The sequence below is a fragment of the Netta rufina genome (assembly GCF_964035555.1).
Source record: "Netta rufina genome assembly, chromosome: 3".
Taxonomy (NCBI): domain Eukaryota; kingdom Metazoa; phylum Chordata; class Aves; order Anseriformes; family Anatidae; genus Netta; species Netta rufina.
The window spans coordinates 71,382,178-71,406,178 of record NC_140125.1 but is presented as its reverse complement, the minus strand read 5'-3'; the positions used below and the strand labels follow the sequence as shown (position 1 = coordinate 71,406,178).

The 24,001-nt window shown below is 38.1% G+C and overlaps 1 protein-coding gene across 1 annotated transcript in view; it reads left to right on the top strand.

The window, feature by feature from the left end:
- PREP (prolyl endopeptidase) overlaps positions 1–24,001 on the top strand; it is a 99,473-nt gene that overhangs the window by 55,491 nt on the left and 19,981 nt on the right. Inside the window, exons 9-10 of the mRNA XM_084284109.1 lie at positions 2,643–2,840; positions 6,474–6,577. Coding sequence (XP_084140235.1) covers positions 2,643–2,840; positions 6,474–6,577 — 302 coding nt within the window. The remainder of the gene's footprint in view (positions 1–2,642; positions 2,841–6,473; positions 6,578–24,001) is intronic.

Here is a 24,001-nt window from a genome sequence, read left to right as displayed (position 1 = left end):
AGCAGAAATCTTCGTGTAAGCCAGCAGCCTTACCCCTGAGCATGTGAATCGTTTTTAAGAAAAAAGTAATACCTCATGTACTTCAGCTTAATGAAAACATCCACTAAACTGCAATGCTTTGTTAAGTAATTAGTGAGGAATTAAGGTTCATCACAATTTAATTTTAAAATAAAGACTGCCCAACGTTTTTTTTTTTGCTGAATCAGAGCTACATATTATATACATTTGAGGCAGATCTGACAGTATCTCAATCCTTTTTGTGAAACTTTATCAGGAGATTTCCAGTGTAAAACTGGACATTTTAGTCTCAGATGTTACTGATAATATTAACAAGTTCACAAGAGCAGATTCTTACTGCACGATGTTACTGTAGGGATGTTATTTTTTTAATTCAGCTTTTTATTAATAAACCAGTTATACATGTGACTGTTGGCAGATTTGTGCAACGACAACGTAATGAATATTTGAAATGACTGCATATTCTCCTTGTGTGTTCAGCCAGGAATGGTTCTATATTTCAAAATCTGTAATTGGATATAACAAAGTTATGAAGTTTATTCTCGTCTCCAGTCTCACTTAAGAGGTTTAAGTCACTCCAGAGCAAAAATTACACAGCAATTAAATTTATAGACTATCTTACATTGTGCTGTATCGTATTATTTCAGGTCATGGCTTCGTGGCTGAAATTTCAATTAGTGTTGTACTCTGGGGCTTTGGCTCAAAAAATTACAGATTTAGGCTACAAGCTCATGAGGGAGTTGAAAGCCTAGGAAAAAAAAAAAGTAATTTCATTGGTAGTCTTTTGGGAGTATTGTTTTTCACAAATTCTTATGGCTAGAAAGTCAGAATAGTTAAATTTTGCTGGTTCTTTAGGAACGAGCTGAGAGGAAAGCAGACTCCCTGGACCTATTAGGATTTGAAGGTCTTCGAACTCTTGGGGATCGTGACAGACCTGAACTGTATATAAAAGCAGAGACTGTTGAAGATGCTGTGCTTTGCAGAGTAATGAGTTTCGACCTACAATTCAGAAAGAGCTTGTTATCCTTGAAGGAAAGGGCACAGGATATGTCTTTGAACTTTGTTCTGAAACCTGAATGCTCCAAGATGCTTTTAATAAGGCTGTGGTCAGTACAACTCTGTGAACTCAAATCACTGGGTTCTATAAGGCTTTGAGAAAAATTGAAAGAACTGTTAAATGTGAATAATATAGTGTAAGACAGAAAATGAGTCAATTTTTTCTTGCTTCCATTTTATTTTGTCTGTTCTTCCTGTGTTGGTATTTTGAAGTCTCCACCTTGCAGTGATACTTTGACACTGCAGTGTGGTCCAGTCAGTCCTGCCTCATTTTTCTTGCTTGTTTGAGTCCATCTTTTTTGGTTTTGCTTCCAGTAGATAAGAAGTTGTCTAATGCTGCTACCCTGTCTACGATTTGGGTCTCTGGTCACGCGTGTCAGGGCAAAAGTAGCATATGTGTGGTTGGAAGAAGGCAATGACTACAAACAAACAAAAAGTCCCTCCTTCCATCCTTTTTTGTTCATGACTTTTAGCCTTATTTGTATTTGATTTTCCAAAGTAGAATTAAAAAAAAAAAAAAAAAAGGCATTCAATGAAAAAGTTTCCATTTCTATGGTTGTTTTTTTATTTTTCCCTGTAATTCTTTTGGGGGAAAAATCAGCACGTGAAAAGTTAGGTACAGCAGCAGCTCTCATTCCTGCACAGCTGCACACCTGAGGTCCACAGCTCTGCAGGGGCTTGGGGCTGTCAGGAGGGGCATAAAGGAAAGGAAGTTCTGCAGTGCCATTTGGTCCTGGGTCTGTATGCCAGGCTGAGGTCACTATACTCTATCCTGTCCCTCCAACTATATAGTCTTAAAAACGCTGTTTAAAAGCATGAATTTCTTGAATAAGCAGGTGGTGGTTTGTTGTTCTGATTTAGTTGTTTGTTTGTTTGTTTGTTTTGGGGGGAGGGTCATTATTTTGTTTGCTTTTTGAAAATGGCATGTTTGAGAACTTCACAGGGCTCAGAACAGCCTTTTTCATATACTGAGTAAAGCTTGATTACAAGAATAGTCTTCTGAATACTGACAGTAAAACCAGGATGAATAGTAACCTCTAGGCTCTATACTTACTGTGCAATACAGGATAACATGTCTCTCTTCCGCTATTAATTTAGCGTAAGTCTAAATCATACTGATTTGAATTCTGCCAGCAATACCTATGGAAATACATGAAAATTAAAACAATTTTTGATGGCCATTTTGTTTGGTCTTTTTTTTCATTTAAATATGTGATATTTAAGAACAATACTGATGTATAAACTCAAAATGCAGAAAACTCTGGGTTAAACAATTCTTTTTATCTGTGTCTGCATAAATGTAAATCTACATGGTTAGTGCATGTCCAAAGGATGTCAGCTTTTACATTTGGATTCATTTTTTTGGGTTCAGAAGGCAGGTGACTTTAAAGGCTTTAAGAGTTAAATTTGGTCAATGTCAGAAGGGTTGGTGCTTTTTTTTTTTTAGGTATGCTAAAGAATTTGAGTCAGCTCTTAACCTGATTTATTTTCTTTTGTGTAATTTATCTGTATTTATTATGTCTTTGTTTTTCTTTTCGACTGTTTTTGACTTTTTATTTTCTGTGCAGAATGGGTTGCCTGTGTGAGGTCCAACTTCCTGGTTTTGTGCTATCTGCATGATGTGAAGAATGTGCTGCAACTTCATGATCTAGCTACTGGTGCACATCTCAAGACTTTCCCACTAGAGGTTGGCAGTATTGTGGGATATAGTGGTCAAAAGAAGGATAGTGAAATATTCTATCAGTTTACTTCCTTTTTATCTCCAGGTAAGATGTTTTTTTCCCTTGTGTATTGTTCCTTTTCCTGGGGATCTGCTTTCTGTTGTTTAGTATGTATTAGGTACATCTAAGATGCAGATAAAATTGCTTTCTCTCGCCCTATGGGCAACCATAGCATGTACCAGTGGAGAAGTCCATGATCTATATAACAATGTGCCTGCTAACGTTTGAGATCTGTATTCAGAAACTACAAAAGACTGACTTGTGCTAGAGATGAAGTTCTAGCATTTGCATTGCTTCATACAGTAAAATCGAAGTCTACAAATGGTGTTGCAGTGTATGCTTAGTGTGACTGCTGCCACAGAAGCACTCCTCACCTGAAAAAGCGAGTTAATTGTGCAGACAGTGAATCCTTTTTAAAGCTATTTCATGTCCCAAACTAAAGGTTCCTCTTTCTTCTTCCAGAAAATATATGTTAAATTGAACAACAGCTTTAGTTGAATCTAAGGAAACTTACAAACTTCCCAATTTCGTCTATATCCTTGTTTCTTCTACTTGTTCTTCTACTCGTTTAAGCTCCCACTTGCTTTAAGGATGGCAATTTGGGTTGCATCTTAGTAATGGAAATGAGCAACCGACTGGAAAGGATGTTTTCTAAAAACAGTTTTCAGGCATATTTCTCACTATTTCGTAGCTCATGTTTTCAGAGATTCTCACATGATTTCTATCATTTAAAGAGAAAAATGAGGGTGTAAAGAGGTCAAAGCAAAACTAATTAAAAGCTTAAAGTCTTCAAAATAGCGTAATATAATATAGCTAGATAGGTATTGTTTTGTTGAGGTTAATACACGTATTCTAATTACAGAGAGGGAAGGAGGAGAGTTAAAGTCCATTGCAAATAGGAATATATCCTGAAGGCCGTCTTCATTAAGCTAGCATTGACCTGTATTGAGAGTTTCCCTCATCGAAGTGGTATTTGTTCCCCTAGCATTACATTTCATTTTTCCAGAGTGATATCATTCTGCTCACTGAGTATAGAAATCTGTAGGTTTGGCATGATTGTAATGTTTGACCTGAGTACAGAGCAAAGCATGAAATGTGGTAGTGTCAGTTGCAAGATGGAATCAACTTTAGATCTCTTGCACCATCCATATTCAGAATCCAGTAATTACCATACAATGCTGGAATTGAAATTAAAACTTATATTAGAGATAACTAAAATAAAGTTTTCTTGTAATGTTCCTTGTACTGTGTTTAACAATAACAGTGAAAAAATACTTTATCTTCTAAGAGCAGTATTGATTGTGTACTGTTCAGGAAAGCCACGTTACCAAGTGGTGTTTATTCCCAGCAGAGAAGTCCTTCTGTTGCTGCAGTCAGATATAAATGATTTGAAGAAAAAAGGCCGGTATCCCTAGTGTAATGCTTTGAACTTTAAAAGGGCCATCTTCAGAGCAAACATGGGGATTTAATGCTGGGATTCCCAGTCATGTAATGATGTCACTGCATTAACAAGAAATACAAAACTAAACCCCATGTGCTGTGTTATTTTGGAATCTGCTTGGGCTTTCTGAATGATCTCTTACTTTGAACCTAATATACATTCTTAACAGTAACAGTCAGGTAAACGAGATAGTAAAGCTTCATAGCAATGCTCACTTGCTGCTGCTTGTATAATTCCATACTACTGATAAGTTATTTTGAAATCCAGCCTTCGTAATTTTTAAAAGAACCTAAATGTTGTTGTACAAATTCTGTGGTTTGATAAAAGACTAAGGTGAGTGTCTCATAATGACTCTTGAGTATTAATTTCAGTTTTCAGGTTTGGAGTTAATGCATCAGATGATTCATTTGACGTAGGAAATACTTCACGTAAGATCAGAGAGCGTGTATCATGTCACTTTTAATTAAGACACTAGGACAGTTATGATTGTTGTCTCAGAAGTGTGTTTTCTGGAAAAAAGAAGATGCCTTGATCTTTTATGGAATCTGTTTTGTAAAAGATTTCAAGAGGAAAAACAGCTTTATTTTTTCCTTTTTCTCTTCAACTTGACGTGGAGGAAGAATTGGGAAACTTTTCTAGTTCTCATTCCCATTGTTAGCCATTCTGCCTACTCCGGGCAGCAGTAAAACTGCCCTGCCTGTGACCAGCTGGTGTATTTTCCATTTTCACATCACTTGCTGGATCCTTGTACATAAGGGAAATGCTGCTTTAATGCCTATTTGTATCTGTCACCCCGCATTAGTTAAGTTTGCTAGTCACTTTGTGAAGGAAAATGGAGGAAAAGTATTCCTAGCAGTTCAGAGCAGTCCTCCTTTTTATTCCCCTATTAATTGACCATTATGGAAAAAGGCTGTATCAGTTATTAGAAGTATTGCTTTTTGTCTGTGTTTCTTTGCCAATCTGTATCTTTGATTTTCCACAGTCCATAAAAATGATTTAATGAGGCAATTAACTTGTATTAGATGTGTCCTCGCTATTTCATTTTTCAATATAATTTTTATAGCCATAACCTCTGTAATACTTTCAGGAAAACAGAAGTAATTATCTAAAAGATACGCAATATAGCATTATTTCAATCAAGTCTTGTCCACCTTGGTTAATTTTATTACAGTGAGAATTTCTATAGAGAAGGCCTGTTGCCTTCAACTTTTAGTGTTCTTTTCCTTAATGCACATTTAAAATTCTGCAGAGACCACCTGGTTTTAAAGCAGAAAACCAGAACAATTAACATTGCGGGTATATTGTATGTGTCTGCACTGTATGCGTGAATCATAGGATTTTGTAGTATGTGAACTAGGGTGCAAACACAACAGTAGCCTGAGACCCTTTCCTAAAGGTCTTACCCTGTATGGCACATGTTCAAGTGGTACCAGGATTAATTGACAGAATAGGTGGCTTGCTCTAAATACAAAATTATTCTTGGCCAGTTACACATCTGTGTAGTGTCTAGACTGCTACAGTGTCTGTGATTCTGCCTGTGTTGCAATCTGAAAAAATGTCTTGAAGCCTAGCAGTTTTGTACTGCTCAGAGGGAGAAATTTTCTCATGTGCACAATCATTTGGAAATCATAGGTGCAGCTCAAGCAAATGAAGTTGCCTTCAAGCCTTCAGGATCAGGATGTAGAATAAATTGTTGTAGACCCAAATTCTGTTCAGTCACATAGGTAACCTGCTACTCTGCCGCAATTCCAAGGGGATGCCCAGCTCTTTCCATTATCTAGGGTTCTGTTTCAATTGTAATTTAAAAACACCATATTATAGAGAGAAAAAAATGTAGATTTGAATAAAATTCTTGGTGTATTTATTCTTAGGCTGTTGGCTATGGAGGAGATGATTTAAAGTGGACTTTATAATTCTTTCTTCCAATTTTATCATTTTCAAGAAAGGTTATGTAACTTCATTAAAACTTGTTTTTCAGTTTAACCCTCTTTGAATACAGACTTTGTATGGGCAGCCAGAATTATTCATTCTGTCTTTATGGAAAGCCTTTGCAGCCCTCTTAGATGAAGTGCATATATGTATATGTTAATGTATATCAACTGAAAGAACGTATCAGGAGCTATTGTTTTTCACCCTGCTGAGTTATCTTTGCTTTCATTACTCCATCTCAGTGCCTAAACCAGCATCCTTTTAATGATGCCCGTACACTAAGCTGACAAAGCTGCGCTCTGTTATAGGTATTATTTATCACTGTGATCTGACCAAAGAGGAACTGGAGCCAAGAGTTTTCCGCGAGGTGACTGTGAAAGGATTTGATCCTTCAGTTTACCAGACAATTCAGGTAATAAATGTGACTCTTTCTGTCTTCTTTTAATCACTTACATGAGAGTTTAACAAAATTGTCCTTGGCTGAGGGTGAGAGTGCCTTTATTAGCTGCTGGATTGCAGGTCTGTGTGGGAAGCATAGCACACTGAAGGCATTGCATTAAGTTTTGTTAGAGATTGGAGGATGATACCACAAGCAACCAAGCAGGCTTAATTCTTAGTTGTCTATTGGTACAAGGCACTGTGTTCTATAATCTTTTCTTGTGTTATGGTATTCTTTGATATTTGTTTTAACATCAGGCTCTTTCTTTTCCATATGTTTTTTATTTCTTCCAGCAGGGCAACTTGCCATGCCTCCAGTAAGTGTGTAATAGGGCAAGGTTTAAGAGACAGTGAAGAAATAGAAGAAAGCTGAATAGCCATTCTTCTTCCCAGCATTTCCACAGTATGCCAGAGCCCACAGTGGGAAGTAGCAATAATAGATAAAACCCTCTCTCCTCCCACCATTCTTATATAAAAATAGTGATGGCTTTTGCTACAGATTCCTGCTGTGGGAACTCTAAGACATGAAGAAGACATTGGGAGGAAAGAAGGAAATGCACTGATTCATTCAGAGCTAGCATCAAATATGTGAAGTCTGCCATAGAAGTATGAAATATCTTAACCATGGTGATTTGGGACAAGAGCAGGAATATATCTAGTGATGTGAACAGAAAAATCACTTTCATTCGTGTTATATAAGAATTTCCTACTCTGTCCACCTTTCCAAGAAGTGGCATAGTATATTATGTTTAACATATGGGTGCAGTTACACTTGAAACACTTCACTTTGATTTCCGTAAAAGCAGGATTAGACCCTTTGCTTGCAGTGCTGGCACAACTAGAACAAGGAGCAAAAGATGAGAGTAATTTAAAATACACGTATACTTACATGTAAGTAATTTTCTTAATGTAATACACCATGAAGCAATTACTGTACAGATCTAACATCTTTTGATATTAGAAGTTTAAATGATTTTGGACAGGGATCTTTTTATTCTATCTGTATGCTGCCTGCTACCAAAGGGGACTGGGACCATGGGATGTTGCTGCAGCACTTAGTAAGTAGTAGGGTAGAACTGCATAATTCTGTTTTAATTATTTCCTAACATTGTAATGATTCACTGGGACTCCAGGAATAAAGAATTAAAAGGCAAATATAGTTGTCCTCTGTGGAATTGTTTCATGGCAAACGTGCCTGCTGCCTTTTGGAAGGGGAAGGTTGTATGGGTGCTTTATAAAGCTATCAAAGGATTAAATTTCTTAGAAGACTTTCTGCCTTGATTAAAAAAAAAAAAAAAAAAGGCCTCTGGATTTAAAAGTTTGCACAGATAGTGTCAAAATGATTTATGTGGATGGTCGACAAACCATTTCTCCACAGGGAGAGATGAGAGAGGTCTTCCCTAGCAAGGTCTAATGCCATTCAGTAAATTTCCCAGAAATCTAGAGAATAAAATCTTTGCTGATGAAGTATTTGGCATCAACAAAGATTGGCAGGTAGCAATGACAAGGACAACAGGTTACTGATTTAGAATGATGTAAACTTTTACTAAATGGTCCCATTATGACAATCTGTCACTCAGTGTATATATAGCCAAGTGAAGGTAAGATATCTGGACACCAGAGGGATTTATTGCACTTCACAATCTGAAATCATATGCATTGTGTCAGTTGGTTACCCAGAGGTCTCTTTACAATCCCTGGAAGGCCATAAGCTACGTCTATAATAATAAGCAGCACGGCATAACAGGAGCAGATCTGTAGAATCCAGCAGCTTGTGCTGAGGGTTCAGTGCCCATTTTTGTGAGTTTTACTTAAGGCTAGCTTTAGACCTGTCTTGAGAACTGATTGAAGCGCTTCTGATGCACTCACGCAGTGTATCTGCTATTTGAGTTTCATCCAGAAGGAATCCAGTCTGCATGAAACCTCTCTGCTGTGTGAGCCAAGGCACGAGAAGGGTGGTGGGGAGGCTTACTTAAAACCACACCTGTGTTGAACTGAAGTGTTATGGTAGGTTCACAAAATAGTCTCTAAAGGCTCAGACTGGTACCTCAGTTGAGTAACACAGAAACTTTGTTGGAGGTGCCTGTTTCTCTAAGACTTAGCTAAGTTTAAGGCTTATAAAGTTAAGTGAAATTACTCCTATGAAAACAGCAAGCTATGGATGAGATGTAACAGGCCGAGGAAAATGCGGAGCTCTTTGTAGACATGTGCTTTGAGCTCATAACAAATATTGTGGCTAAAAAGATTATGTAATAATACTTCTAGAGAGTGCTCATATAAATTTGTTAAAGAATTAGAATAGTCATTACATTACATTACAGTCATTACATTATGAGGTGTAGCATACTTATGGAAGAAAATTTGGAGAGTGGTTTAGTTACTTTATATGTAAGATTTTGCAACGGAGTCAGAGTGGAATAGAGGATTTTAATTTCTATGGACGAAGGTATAAGAACCAACGCCCGAAAGCAGAATTTAAATATACCTAGTACAGAAAAAGGGGAAATTACCTAGTATAGATCGTAGAGTTAAGATAGATATATAGATATCTTATAGATAGAAAATATACTCAATACATCTATAAGATATATATCTTATAGAGTGTATATCTTACAGATGTATAGAAATAGTATAGTTAAGCAACAGTGTGACACCGTGGCTTGGAATCTTTGAAAGGAGATTTGGTATTTTTCTTAATTTCTTACTTCTAATTTTGCCCCTGCTATGTATACAGGACAGATTCTGTAAAAGCAGAATGACAGTAGTGTGCGTGCCTAAGGCTGTTGTAAACAACCCCATCTGTTTGTCCATGCATCTGCAGACAGAAATAAGCGTTTTGCAGATGACAGTTTGCTGAAAATGTACTCACAGTGTGTGTTTCACTCAAATTCATGACAGAGACTTCCACAAAATAACTTCAGGGCATAGTGAGCTGAAAAAGAGAAAGAAAAGAGCATTCTCTTTAGGGAAGAGCTTGGTACCATAATAATACTGCCATCAAACTCAAGGATAATAATGGAACACAAATACCCTTATAATTAAAAAAAAAAAAGAGAGAGAGATTTAGGGTTGCAGTAAACTAGAAATAATGCATTTTTTCACATTTAATAAAATAAATATCTGGAAAAATAAAATCTCATTTTACATTTAAATCAATTACATGCTAAATTAGGGCAAAGCAGAGTAGTAATACACCTCGTTTCAAGGAGGAAGCATTCTGTGCTATGCCCTTGGAAACTTTTACTGTGGGAATCACTAGCAGAGGTTCACTGCTAAGTTGTGAGGAGATAAAGTCAGTATTATTGTTAGTAGTTTTCTCCTTATTCCTTCTCAGTGTCAGCTCTAGGTAAATGTGACCTGTGCAGTTACGCTGGGATCTGTGTTCATAAAGAGTACTCTTGGATCACCACTGTTTCTGTTTTGCCTTTTATCAACAAATGATTTCAGGGTGGCAACACATTGGAAAATAGTTTTCCACATCGTTTGGATCCATGGGGAGCTCTCAGATGAGCCATGGAGGAAGCTGTTTGTCAAGGCCAGGGCTGGAACCACGTGGTTTCCATGCTTCAGCAAGACCCCAGTCCTCATCCCCATTTATGGGGTCCCATGTAGTTTGATGTTTTTTCTGCTAAATAGGCGTTGGAGGAGGGAAGGAGATGTAGTAGCTGAATCAAAGCAATTTACAAATTCCTCTCAGCCTTGCATAGTCATTTGAAAACTCAGGCAACAGTTCAGGGAGTTGTGAAAGAAATTCAAAATTAAGAATAAAAGAAAAATGATGAGGATAGGCAAAGATTGTTAATTACGGAAGAATAAATAACACTGTGGTATGTATTTCGGAATTTTAATTTCCAGCTGAATTGTTAAAGTAGTAAAGGAAAATGTTGGCCCTGTTCAGATCCATGCCCTTAATGAAAGGCAGTTCCCCTGCAAAGGTTCTTCCTTTATTCTCATATACCTGAAGAAATATCCGTTAAGCTTAGCAATCTCCCTAGTTTCGTTTGTGTAGCATATCTGAAATTTTAACGAGTTGTTGTTCTTTAGCAGTCGTTGAACATGATTGAGTTAAGAAGACTTGAACTGAAGTGGTAAGGTGTCGTAGTGGTAGAGGTATCATTGTAAAGTAGAGACTGACTTTTTACACAGGCAGATAGAGACAGGACAGGGGGGAATGGTTTTAAACTTAACGAGGACAGACTTAGATCAGGTGTTAGGAGGAAATTCTTTACCATGAGAGTGGTGAGGCCCTGGCACAGGCTGCCCAGAGAAGCTGTGGATGCCCCATCCCTGGAGGTGCTTAAAGCCAGGCTGGATGGGGCTTTGGGCAACCTGGGCTGGTGGGAGGTGTCCCTGCCCATGGCAGAGGATTAGGACTGTGTGGGCTTTAAGGTCCCTTGCAACCCAAATCATTCTGTGATTCTTTGTGTATGAAATCTGAATTATTGGCAGTTGGAAAATGCCACCAGTGCCTTTTTATTTTTTTTGGATCAATTTTAAAGCATTTCACAGACTCCTTGCAGACTGTGAAAGTATGGACCAGCAGTAAAGTTTACTACAGTACGTAATTTATGGCAGAGCAGCTGCTTTGTAGTACCTGAGGTTATGTTATCACTCTTTGGCAGCCCAAAGAAGAAATTAGCCAACTCATCTTGCACCGAAGCGAGAGCTGTTCCACCATACCTGACATTTACGCCAGGGTATGAGCGTGCCCACAGATTGTTGGCTCTGTGGGACACACTGCAAGTACTTAGAGTAACTTACCTTGAAAGGCTCGTGTGTGACCTTCATTACGGATCAGGCTGTGAGAAATGCTTGTCACACATCGAAGTTGTATCCTGACTGTGTTTGTTAAATGACATGTTGAGTAGTGTTAATAACTTTTTTCTACCAGATGCTTTGCAAAATTTGTCTTTGCATCCCCAAATGCTTTCATCCGTCACCGTGACAGACGTTTTCAGGAAGCAGCTGAAATCCATGAGTGGGTTTTACGGGAGAGGAGAAACACTTCTGCAGGAGCTTACAAATGGCAGTTGGCATTAGTAGTTCACTGCATAAATAACTGCTGCTTTAAATAAAAGGCCTTAATTTTATTTTTACAAACTAAACACTTCTGCGCCTCCCTATTAACACCTCACTGTGACACCGAGGCGTGGATAAGCAGTGCTCTGTCCTGGCTCAGGACTCACCTACTTTTAGGCTGATACGTGTGATTGTCAGTGTTGAAACTGCAACAATTGAAATGTTGTTTGGCTCCGTTTGCCATTCTTTGAATACCTTCCAGTACTGCCCTTAAAATAGTCTGAGATGAACCAAAAATAGTTGTTGCTATTGACAGATGCACTTTGTGTTAGGCCTTGCAGAAGAACTGTGTAATTTGTAGTACTACTTAGTTTGGTTTGAAAGCAGCTGGTGGTTAGGACAAGTCTTTAAAAGGACATTTGTTTTCTTGCGGCTGGGATGAATCATTTCCTCTTTTGCAAAAATCATTTTTATAGGTGAAGTGATTTTCGTAAAAAGCTTGTTCTGTTGCTCCTCCTTTCACCCCCATCTTCAACCTGTTGAAGCGCTGATCTCAAGTTATGAGTCACTGGTAGGGAAAATTAACCTCCAGTCGTTCCAATTCCTGGAGGAACTTTACACTGTACAGTTTGGCACAGTTGTTAATCTCTGTTTCAGGAAAATAAAACACCGGGAAGATGAGTCAGGCCTGAGGTTGATTGGCAGAGCTGTGGGAGAAACTTGTGCTCGGCACCTGCCCACGCTATTCCTGGATCTTGCCCTCGCCGTTAGTGTCATTCCCTAAGCATTAAATGCGCTCATTGAAATAACGAGTAAGAGAAGAGACTGCAGCAGAAGAAAGCAGTGTCCTATGAAAGCTGTAGTAAGCTCAACCTGCTTCGCAATACAAGAGCTGACATTATTACTGTTTTTTTCAGTGTTGATAAAGAGATGGTCTTAATATTGTTTCTGTCACTTGTCTAATAGGTATGAAGAGATCACTGGAGTTTGGAAAGAAATTCAGTAGCTCTGGCACCTGTGTTAAGAAAAAGCATTCCCCTAGCAGAGAAGGGCATGTACTTTTTAACACTGAATCTGTGCAGAGACAATTCTTCCCTTTGCTTTAGGGAAAAAAAGTTGTTTTGGCATCCTTTTCCATCCCCTCCTGAGAACTGATTGATTTTTGAGGAGCTGGACATTCTTGTTTTTAACATTATTTGGAATTTCCCTCCTGCCTTTTCCTCATGGGATGGGGTGGGAGAATGGAGTTAATACTTGGGAGAAACAAGTTGCTTGTTGTTGCTTGTTTGGATTTTATTTCCTTGTGGTTTTGTGTTGCAGTGGGGAAGAAAATGACGTAATACTGTGGTGGAGGAGGGAATGTGAAGAAGCATATCGGTTTTAATGCTTGCCACAGTGTAACAGACACCTGCCCTCTTCCAGGGAGAAAAGGAGCTTTGAGCTGCTTCACTTTCTATCAGGATTCCCGGGAAGAAGGCTGAAGTCTTCAGCTCTGAGCTCTGCCGGTGTTTTGGTAATAGCTGTGGTTTTGGCACCAAGGCAACAGTCTTACTCTGGAGGACATCAACAAAATCACAGTGACAACTGTGGCAGTGTTGGCAGGATGCCTGTGTGAATTTAGCTTCTTACACCCTTGGCATGTGATTGTTACAAACACCACTCTAATTTGCCATTACCTTTCCTAATCCCAGGTCAGTGAAGAAACACTACCTGAAAACAGTCTTCTAGCTTTTAGGCTCTGTATTTCTTTAAAGCCCAGAGATTGCATATTAAAAATTATTTATATTTGCAGCTGTAGTGCACTCCATTTAAGGTGAAAATTATCAATATGAAGGATATTATGTCTAGAAAAGCATCAAGTGAAGGATTTCCCATAAGGACCTTGCATGCTCTTGAGCTTTGAAGTCCTACCTAGGTAGAGGAGTAGCAGTTCGCTCTACACCCAGCATAGTTAAGCAGCCCCATCCAATGCACTTCAGATAATTCACACCAGTAGTTCTGGTGAAGCATGATATTCCCTAAGTGTCTGGAGGTGTAGGAGGAGTAGGAACAAGGGATCCCTATTCCAAGTAAGAGGATGAAGGGATAGGAGACTGCATTGCTTTCTTTGTAAATCCAGTTCAAATTCTGATTTAAAGTCTAAATGTCCAAGGTCGCTCTGTCCCCTTCTTACATACCACAGAGGATTGCTGCAGAGTTTAGGATGTTGGGAGCTTTTGTTCAGCAGAATACAGAACAATGGAAATGTGGTTTGGGATGGAGGAGTACAGAACTGCTCACTGCTCTTTGGAAGATTTATCACTATACCAGACCATGGGGGGGGGGATAATACTAAAATACCATTCTCCTTCTTCAGTTGGATCATCTTATATGCTTTGTGATTCACTATTTCCAAACTTTTTAATATGAGATTGTTTCTTTTTCTGCTGAATGCACAGGGAATTGAAGAACTTCTTTAAAAAGTTAGTCTGTAGAACCTTCATACTCAAAGCATTATAAAAGTGTTAGTTTGCTTTAAGTATACAAGAGAAGTGATTGCTTAGTAGCTTAACTAAAATTCTTTTCAAAATGTTCTTCCTGTGCCTTATTAAGTAGAACTTCTGATTGAATTTGCAGTGGTTTTGTTTCCAACTTTTATAATGAGTAGAGATGTTAGCTGGCATGCTTGATCCTGAGCTGCATGCTGTGCTCCATTTCTTTCTCAGAATTTCTTAAAACACAAGGTGAAATAACATGGATTAAAACACAGCCATAATCATTGAATCTGGTGTACATAATCCCTTTTTAAATACAGGAGCTTTAAACAAGTGTAAGGGAACTTCAGGAATTGTTTTACAGCCTCCCATGTCTTAAATTACTGTATCATTACTGGTGAATAAAAACAGTTTAGATCTCCCCAGTAAGTGGCTAAATACATTTTGCCATCAAGAAAAAAAAGATAGAAAACATTTGTTTATTTGAGCACCTTAAAAGAACATGTCTGTTTAAGCCCTCAGGTAGGTAGATTCGTTGCCAATACAAGGAGATTAAAATGAGAATGCTGTTGCAGGGAAAATGCTCATTTCTTGTCGTCTTTGTAAACAAATCACTGAAGATTTTTCCCTTCGCTTTTTTTCCAGCTTTCATATTCACTGCTGTGATTGATCTCACCTCCAGTAATTAACCATGAACACATTACTATTTTAATTAACTTCCTTACAAGATAAGAAAGAATTCTCTTTAATGATTCTCAGTGGGTATATTCTCTCAGCTTTTATTCTCCCCTTTGTATAAGCCTATCAGTGTTATTTCTCAAAGGCAGTGAGCATTATTAACTTCATTTTACAGGAGCAGAAGCGTTCAGAATGAGACTTGTCCGTGGTTACACACTGATGAGGTGTTGCGCTAGGGATATGTTTGGGTACGGTCTGATATTCTAGTGGCAGTGGTTCACTGCTACTCTTTTTTGCTGATCCTGAGCTGGCCTTTCAGATCTTGTTAGAAAACTGTTAAGTTTTTAGCCTTAAACAACAGTTCAGAGACCTTTAACACCAACTAAAAACAATAACAAAAAACAACTCCCAATATCTCCAACAGTATTATATCATGACAAAAAAAAAAAAATAAATCTTTTGATTACTGTAGTATTTGTTGTATATAGTACAGATTGAAGAGTCATGTTCCATACGTGGTGGAGGGTCAAACACATGGGATACTTCCACAAAAAAACTGCACCCAAAGCTTGTTTGTTGTTCTTCAGTTCTTGTTTGGATGCAAGTAGTCATAAAACTGGAAAATTTTACCACACTAGGGATTACATGTATAGTCCGCCTCTGAAAGAAAGTAGCGGTAACTGCCAGTTTTCTTTCTCTATCCCTTTCTTGGGGCTAAAAGTTGGACATTGTTGACATGCCAACATTGTTCATAACGAGAGCGCTCCTCTGCAAATGTGGGATTTTTTTTATCCATCCTGCCCACCCAGTACTTTGCCTTACTTGAGCCTACCCAGTAGGGTGTTAAATGGTGATGATAGTACTACATTGAAGACAGTTCTCTCTGGGACTACAATTACTGGTTTTATTCACTTAGCTGGCAGAAGGTCATTAAATGATTGCAGTTGTCAGCCCTCACTGATGTGGGCGAGCATTCAGGCCATTGATCTAGCAGGGAAATACACTGAATTCCATTACTAGGCCACTGAGGCAGCTAGACTCTTTAGAGGGCTGCTGGCAAGTTAAATACTATTTTTTTATTATTTATTTTTTTTTAAGTGCACTAGTAGTGTCACGTAGGTCTGTTGAATAGTCATTGGGTTTCCAAAGAAGAGGACTCATATTTAATAAGTTGTATGGACAGATATTTATCTGTTTCTGCCACAGGATGATTTTGAAATTGGAGCAGATTTGCTGAACGATGGTAATTGCAGTTGTTTACTTGTAAGGGAAGCTCATGATACTTGTGAATAAAATATTGAGCACTCCATTTTTATAGGTGTCTATGCAACTGCAAAATAAGAATAGGGATGTTTTACAACATTACAATTTTCATTTAATTATTTAAAAGACTCTCTGTAATGTAGCTAATACTAATTTTCAATGCTGTTGGTGGATTTTTAAACTTCTATTCTCACCAACTTTTCCTGAAGATACTATTATATCATGGCTCTGTGAAAAGCAGAAGGTAGACACTTACTCTCTTTCAATCGCCTTGTTTTCTCCACTTCTGTTCTAGTTCTATTCTCTAGTTTGCTTCTTCAAATTATATAAAGTGTTAGTAACAATTACCTCAAGAAATCATTGAATCCATTGAAGTTCAAGAGGTAAGATACTGGCTTTTCCTGCAAGAGCCGTCTGTTACTGCCTGACAAGTGATATTGCAGCTGTGAAGAGAAAAGCCTGTGGCAGAGCTGCTGTAATAACTATTGGACGTTAAAACTGGGAAAGAGAAGAACCTGCGATGCCTGAATGTGTCGTGGCACGTGGTAGCGACATGGTCATATACCCATGTACTGGAGCTAGCCATCGTGGCTTCCAAGGCTAGTGTGCTGGAATCTGTGGCAGGTCACTTCTGCCTGTACCATTATAGACTGGCTTTTATCTACTTTTGGATAAAAAACTTAAGCTTCCCTAGACAATCTGTCCCAGCATCTCACTATTTATTATAAAAAAGCTTCTGTTACAGGGAAGTGAGGTGTCCACCAGTAGGTCTCACCTAAATTCCCTTACTACACTTGGAATGCATTGCTTTGCGTCCCTCACAGAGATGGGAGACAGGCAATTTTCTTCTTAGTTACAGCAAACTTCTGTATGTTTAGAGACTGTCACCATGTGTCCCTTCAATTTTTTTCTTTAGACTAGGAAAAAACTGCAGTCTGTTCAGTTCTTCTAGTGGATTGTCTTCTGGCCTCCTATCACTCTTACCACTCTTCTTCCTTCCCTAGAATCTCTTTAAATGGCCAGCTTGTGACATGCCACGTTTTAAATTGAACCACCATACTATAGCTGAGGCTATGTAAATGTTGAATACAGCAGAAAGGATTGCTTCATATGTCATACTCATATTGCAGGTGAGACTTCTGCCTGTGTGTGCCAGTAGAGGGTTTTCTCTCTTCTCTCAAAAATCATTGTTTGTTCAGGTTCGGTTTAGTATGTTTGAATATTTCCAAGACGCTTCTCTGAATTGCTTTTTGTCAGTTGTTCCCCACCCTATAGGTGATCGCACCTGTCAAAGCATAATGTATTGCGTTTATGGCTTTTCTGGATTGCATTTTATTTTTTCATGTAATTTTGTCTTACGTTTGTTTCTCCATCCAAAAAGCACTCCCTTGTCCCCTCTTTGGTGCAGTCATGGTGCTTTCTGTTAGCAGTGAAGCTTCCCTGCAGTTTCATATTCTGTTTAGATACCTCATAGTGAATGAATCTCTTTCTGAATGACGTCCCTGCAGGCTACCAAGGAACTGGGGTGTTTTCAGAACAGAAATGGCTCTGGCAGAGCTCGGAGGTTTATGTTTCAGTGCTCCAGGCCTCTAAGTACACACAAGTTAGTAGCTAGTTTATGCAGTCATATATTAAGCTTGACATGACGCAACTGATGCAAAGACATTTAACATAGTACAGCAGCCTACAGAGAACAAACCAGGAGGTTATTGCTTCTTTATCAACTTGTTTTATTGTAGCACTTTCGAGGTTTAGTCATGGACCGTGTTTAGCAGCATGCTGAAGAGCTATATGAACATAGGCCATAGCAGGGCCCTTACCAACCACAGCTTGAAAGCAAGGCAGAGCAATAAGTTGTGTCTGGAAGATTAATATGCTAACTATGTATTAACTGCATAGAGGTGTCAAAAATTATAATTAGCAATATGTAAAAGTAATGAAAAATGCCCATAAACTTTATATATATGTATAACAACAGCCTGATAGAGTTCTACTTGTGCTCTTCACGTAGGCCCGAAGCTGCATGGTGGATTAAGGTGATTGTTGTTAATTAACATTCATCACCATGGTAGAAGATAGATGGATAGAGCTGAATGGTAAATATAACAATTTCAAATGTTGGAGAGATCTTAAATAGACGTGCTTCAAACAGTGTAACTAAGTTGTTCATAACCAGGGAGTCCTCTGGAAAGTAAATAAAGCTTTGCGACTACTGCTCAAAGCAGACTTGGCAATTGAAAGGAAAAAGGGAAGTAAATACTAGCATATTTGTAAACTGAATCAATGACTCTTGCTTCCACTGTGTATGTGATTACCTTAGTAAGGGATGCAATTTAAGGAAGATGGCCATATAATAGTTATGAGCAGTTCAGTTTGTGCTGAGAAAACAATTCTTACTAAATAGAAGTGAGAAGTTTTTGGAGAACCTCTTCAGGGTTTATCTTCTGTCAGTGTTTTCTTTGGCAGAGATCAAAATGGCACAATCAAGCCTCTTAATATTATGTCAGTGTTCCTAGACTCTTTCAACAATATAGTCTTCGTTTTTTTTACTAAGCACAGAAAAAATTTGCACTTGTAGGCAAGGCAGAGCTAAAAAAGCTTCTTCATCAATACTGTGTGTTTTTTTTTCTTCAATCTGGAGAGGTCTGCTGGTTGGTTTTCTTTTTCCTTAAATTATCATTTGCTAATGAAAAGATGGGACAAAATTAAAGTGCTTTGATAAGTATCTGAGGCAGTTGTCAGCTTCTGTATGTGGAGCACTCATATTGCGTGGGATTGTTCAGAAGACTTCTCTCTTACCCATCCTCAGTGTATGATAAGAAACATTAAAAATCTTTAGATGACAGTATCTTGGTATATTCTGAAAGAATGCTTTTCCCAAAGAAAGGGAAGGAAGGTAGCACTTTGCTTTCCAACCAGAAACAGCTCAGTCACTAGTTACGAGTTTTTTTTCTTCGGGTATTTGTCTGCATATGATCCAGTGCAAATTCATCAGTGCACGATTTTATTAAGGGTAATCTAGTTTGCCTCTTCATTTAGCAGTTGATTTGATTTTATCAACACTGCCCGGAGGTACCAATAAAGTATCATCTTTCCGTAGATTAATTATTTCTGCTCTGTCCTTGAGACATGTCCCAGAATTTATGGGACAAGGGAAGCCTTCTAGAAGCATCATCATTATTCATAACAACTAGTTTTCAAACTGTGCAGATGAATGATACCTGCTTGCTTTTCTCAGCCAGTTTATCAATTACTTTTGAAAGTACTAATGCACAGTGATCACAGATAATGCCTGAAAATAGACAACATACAGAAAAGATTCAAAATATGTAATAGTACAGTATCTGAAATCAGAGAATCTTTTACCAGTAGGAATATCCGTAACACTTTCCTTCCATTTGTTGGTGTTTTTGAACTATTAGCACTCACTGAAGTTAGTCAACTAACTAACCACAGCAGTGGTTAAACATTTGGTCTGTTCTGTGTGATTACTAATAGTCGAATTCTTTATGACTGATACAAGTTTGTTGAATTTTACCACTTTGTTCACATTTTGCCCAAGAAAGAAAAGATTGCTGGAAGTTGTTTTATGGCTTTAAATAAAAAAAGTGTTCCTCTTTTCTCCTCATATTTCTGCTCCTTGTTCCAATGTTATTATAGGGATGTATCAACAGACTTCTTAGTGTTCCTGTTATGAAGTACCATAAAGTCTTGTTATGATGTCTGTCTGGAAGTTGCATCATGAAGTCAAATTTTTGCATGGTTGTGTTATACTAATTTTAGTGTATTTTTTTTTTTTATTTTTTATCGCTGTTGTTACAGCAATATCCCAAACTCATTCTCATCATTCTTTTCTGCTTCCTGCTACTCACTAGGTGATTTTTTTCTTCATCATAGAATGAGTATTGTAAATCTGAAAACAATAGATGAGCCTGAAGCCTGCCATCTCCACAAGTGAGGATGCAGGCACCAAGACACAACTGTTAAAATCGACAGGATCTGATCCTTAGAATTATTTTCTTCTAAACAGGCATTAATTATAATTTATAATTTTTATAACTTTATAAATTATAAATTATAATTTATAAATTTTATAAATTAATTTATAAGGATAAATTAAAGTCCTAGAAAATACCTTGACCATTTTCAAGTGTTGGTGTTTTTTCATTCTGCTGCCCTTTTGTTTGATTAGAGCATGTAGGGATATGAACTGGGAACTTTAAATTCAAGCTTAAATCTCAGATACTAAATTTTTAGCTATACTTTGAGAAACCTCACATAGAAGTGTTTCATTGTACTTTTAAGTGACCTGTTTTTCTGTAAGTTCTTGAGGATTCTGTAGCATGCATTGTTCAGTGTAGGTGTTCCCTGTTCAAACCAAAGAGTAGAAATGAAGAGTATCACCTATTTTTTCAGTACTGCACTAGCCACATGCGGAGCTTCTGTCGGTGTGTGGTGATTTACAGTGCCTCTGCTTTTGGGTAGCCAGTGACATCTCTAAACAGGGTATTATTTTCTAAGGAAGAAAGAGCAGATCACTGAAATTGTCCAGCTATTGGAAGTCATAAATCAAGCTTCTTGCCAGTTTAAGTGAGGGTCCTCTGGGGGGCTTTGACACAAGCTGGGTACTTGACATCACCAGTGTCAAGATTGAATTTGTTCTGTGCTAGAGCGTCTGTAAACAAGTTTATGGGTAAAATTTGAATACTTTGAATACTCCAGATGCCTTTGCATTAGGACGAAGAAACAACAAGGTTTGGGTTATCTTTTTGAAGCCTTCAAGAGATCAACAGCAGAGCTGTGTTTGAGAGAACCAAGCAAGTTCTGAACAAAATAGAAATAGGAGAAGCTGAATTAGCTGGTTACTGTTTGAGTGCTTTCTCAGCACATCCAAATAGATGTGTGTTTCTATCAAGGTGTAAAACCATAAATCAGAACAGTTATTGTGGAGTAGCCTACATAACGTAAGTTCTCTCCTTTGCTTACCCTAGGGTAAGTTGCCTCTACACTTGAAGAATAAAAGTATTTATCATTACAACCTGAATTTCCAGCATGGTACAGACAAATGATGTTTGCTTTCAAATGCCTATACAGTGTTACAGTGAATTGTCTACTGTCAGAGCAGATTTCTCAATGAAATAAATCTTGATTTAATAAAAGAAACTGCACTAGCCTGCAGCTTGTTGCTTACACATTTATGTGTTACTTCCATTGAGACATCCTTTTACTTACTTCATGCTGTACTACTTCACACAGTAATACATTTCTTGAATACCTAAGTACAGAGGTAATGAAGGAAAGATACCATAATTTTCGTAGGCCTGTAGGAAGATTTTCTATTTAATGAGACTGCCATATATATTTAACTCAAAAGGTAAAGTGTATTGACCCGATATGTCTCTACACTGTACGCTCATTTTTCTTTACAGCAAATTGAGAAAGAAAAGGAATAGCTGTACATAGCAAATGCTAATTGTTCTGTTGTAGGGAGCTCTGAGATCACTGTGAAAGGAGCAAGATTAACATTGAAAGAGAAGCCAACAAGTCGGTCAGGTTGCAGAAGTGGAGTAGAGGGGATTCCTTGAAACCAATTCACCACTAAGTGTTTATGTAATAGGAATGTTGTCTCTGAACTAATCAAGAAAAATGAGATTTAAAAATATTTTCTGCCATGCCTGCCCTGCAGGATTTCTGAACTTTTGACTGCATTTTTCTCTTGCCTTTCCCCACCGCCACCCTGTGAGCTACCTCCCTGCAGCCATTTGCAGCTAGGCAGCTGAACTTAGCAAGAAGGCATTTCTTCTAAAAGACCATCTCCTGGCACTTCGCCTCTGTCAGCATGGGGCTGCTTCTTGTCCCAGCGGGTGGGTAGTGAAACAATTTCTCCTAAAAGGTTTCTTGATTATTTTCATAGTGCTTTTGCAAATGTCTTCAGGGAGTGCTCTTCTTCCTGGGTTTTACCTGCATTAATTCTGGCTGTACTGAGTTACTTTGGCCCCTGTCCAGTTCTGTATTAAGCAAGTTTTGCAACCAGCACAGAGAATTGCTTCAAAGCTAATTTAAGGGACTTAAAGAAGATTGATGAGGATTCCCCTCTGAAGAAGGGAAGCCTCAGATGCTGTGGATTTGCTGTGTAGTGGTAGTAGTTCCCTGTTCATTCTCCTGTCTTCTAGCTCATCCTGTGTACGTGAGAACACGAAATGGTGGCTAGCAATAGCTTCTCGTACAGATTGCTGCTGGCTGGCTGCCAGAGCTGTCCATTGGGCCACTGGACTTCAAGTGTGGGTCCAGACTGGGGTGCAGACTGGTTCTGTGGCAATCTGAGTTTCCTGCCCTGACATCTCAAGCGAGGAAAGGATTTACCCTGCCTGCCGGTGCTGATGTTTTCAGACCTGCTGATGTGAATGCAGGGTCTTTGTGACTTGCCTCCCTGAAGGCTGAGTAGCAGCTCTTAGGGTTTGTCAGTGGGAGGTGTTGCTACACAGCATCACTCAGCCTTGGGTGCTGTGTACCTAAATACAGGTTCAAACACCCTGATGCCACCATCTGTGTAGTCCTGGGATTCCCTAGCACTGCGTGCATCTTCGTGGTGGCCACAAGTGGAGTCACAGCAGCCCTCTGAAAGGGCAGACATTCCTATCTAGCAGCACAAAACAGCTAAATTTCACAAGACTGCTACGTGCTGTATTTGTTTCAAAAGAAAAGGAATTATCTCGGTAAAACTGTAGTAGAAAACATGGGAAAAAAAGTCATTTTGAAGGCCTTATCTTGGTATTCCCGTATTTAAGTTACTGAGCACACATTTTTAATAAGGACTGTTCACTCATGATTTGTATGCCGCCTTAGTTTTTATAAAATTCTTTGGCCTTTTAGCACAATGAATGTCAGTGCAGTGACAAATCTTACCTGGTTTGGATCAAGCACACACAGACATGGAAAGAATTGATATCTGTGGTATGTGGCAACTAATCTTGAAGGAGAGATTGGGAGAGACGTTTTTAGAATCACTAGTGTCTTTCTAAGAATGATTGGCCTACTGTGATTTAAAGAGTGTTTGCAAATCCCAGAAGTCAAAGTTTCTTTTCTTATGTAAAATTCATGTATATGCAAGGAATAATTCTTTCTGAATAGCCGAACTAATCACTTCTTAATTGGATTTTAATTCTCTTCGCTATTAATGAGTGAGTCAGAAAAAATTAAAATGTTTCTAGACATTCAGATATTGTTTGCAGTTTAAAAATATACACATTAGACCTATTTGGATAAGTTTTTTTAAATTATTTTGCATTTCACAGAAATATTTCAAAACCTGTGTTGAATCTTACCTTTATAAGGTTAATTTAAAATCTGTACAAGTTTGAGGGGCATGTTTTTTGCTTAGGATGATTTTCAGTTTTATAAAAGCAAAGGGATTTCAGATGTACATGCCCTTTTTTCCTTGAACAACTGTGATTACATTCATCCTTCCATCTCTCTATTCTGTAAATGGAGAAAAGATTTTTAAAAGTGAGAAGAAGTGAAACTGAATATTTGCAAATTGCTGACTCTATTTTTAAAAGTAGAAGTTTGTATTTATTTTCAGCAGCTTAAAGTACTTTTAGCTGTGTGATGCAGTGTGAGTATTTGGACAGATTCATTTTGTTTGTTGTGATGATCATATCACTTCCTTTAGTATAAAAAGCTACTGATTTCATATTTACTCACAGGAGAAGCACATAGTGGATGGCTGCCAAAATATTTTTAATTCAGTGTGTAAGTCTCAATAGCTATCTATATTATCTTAATAGACAAATAAAAGGAAAAACTTTGTTTTCAACCTCTCTCTTTCAAACCCTGTTACCTTTTCAGAAGCAAAACTGCTATGTGAAGGAGAGGACACTCGTCAATACAGAAGCAGAAATTGATAATCTTAGCATCTTTCTGAATTTAGGTCTGTGACTGTGATGCTAGGTGGTGGTTTTTCT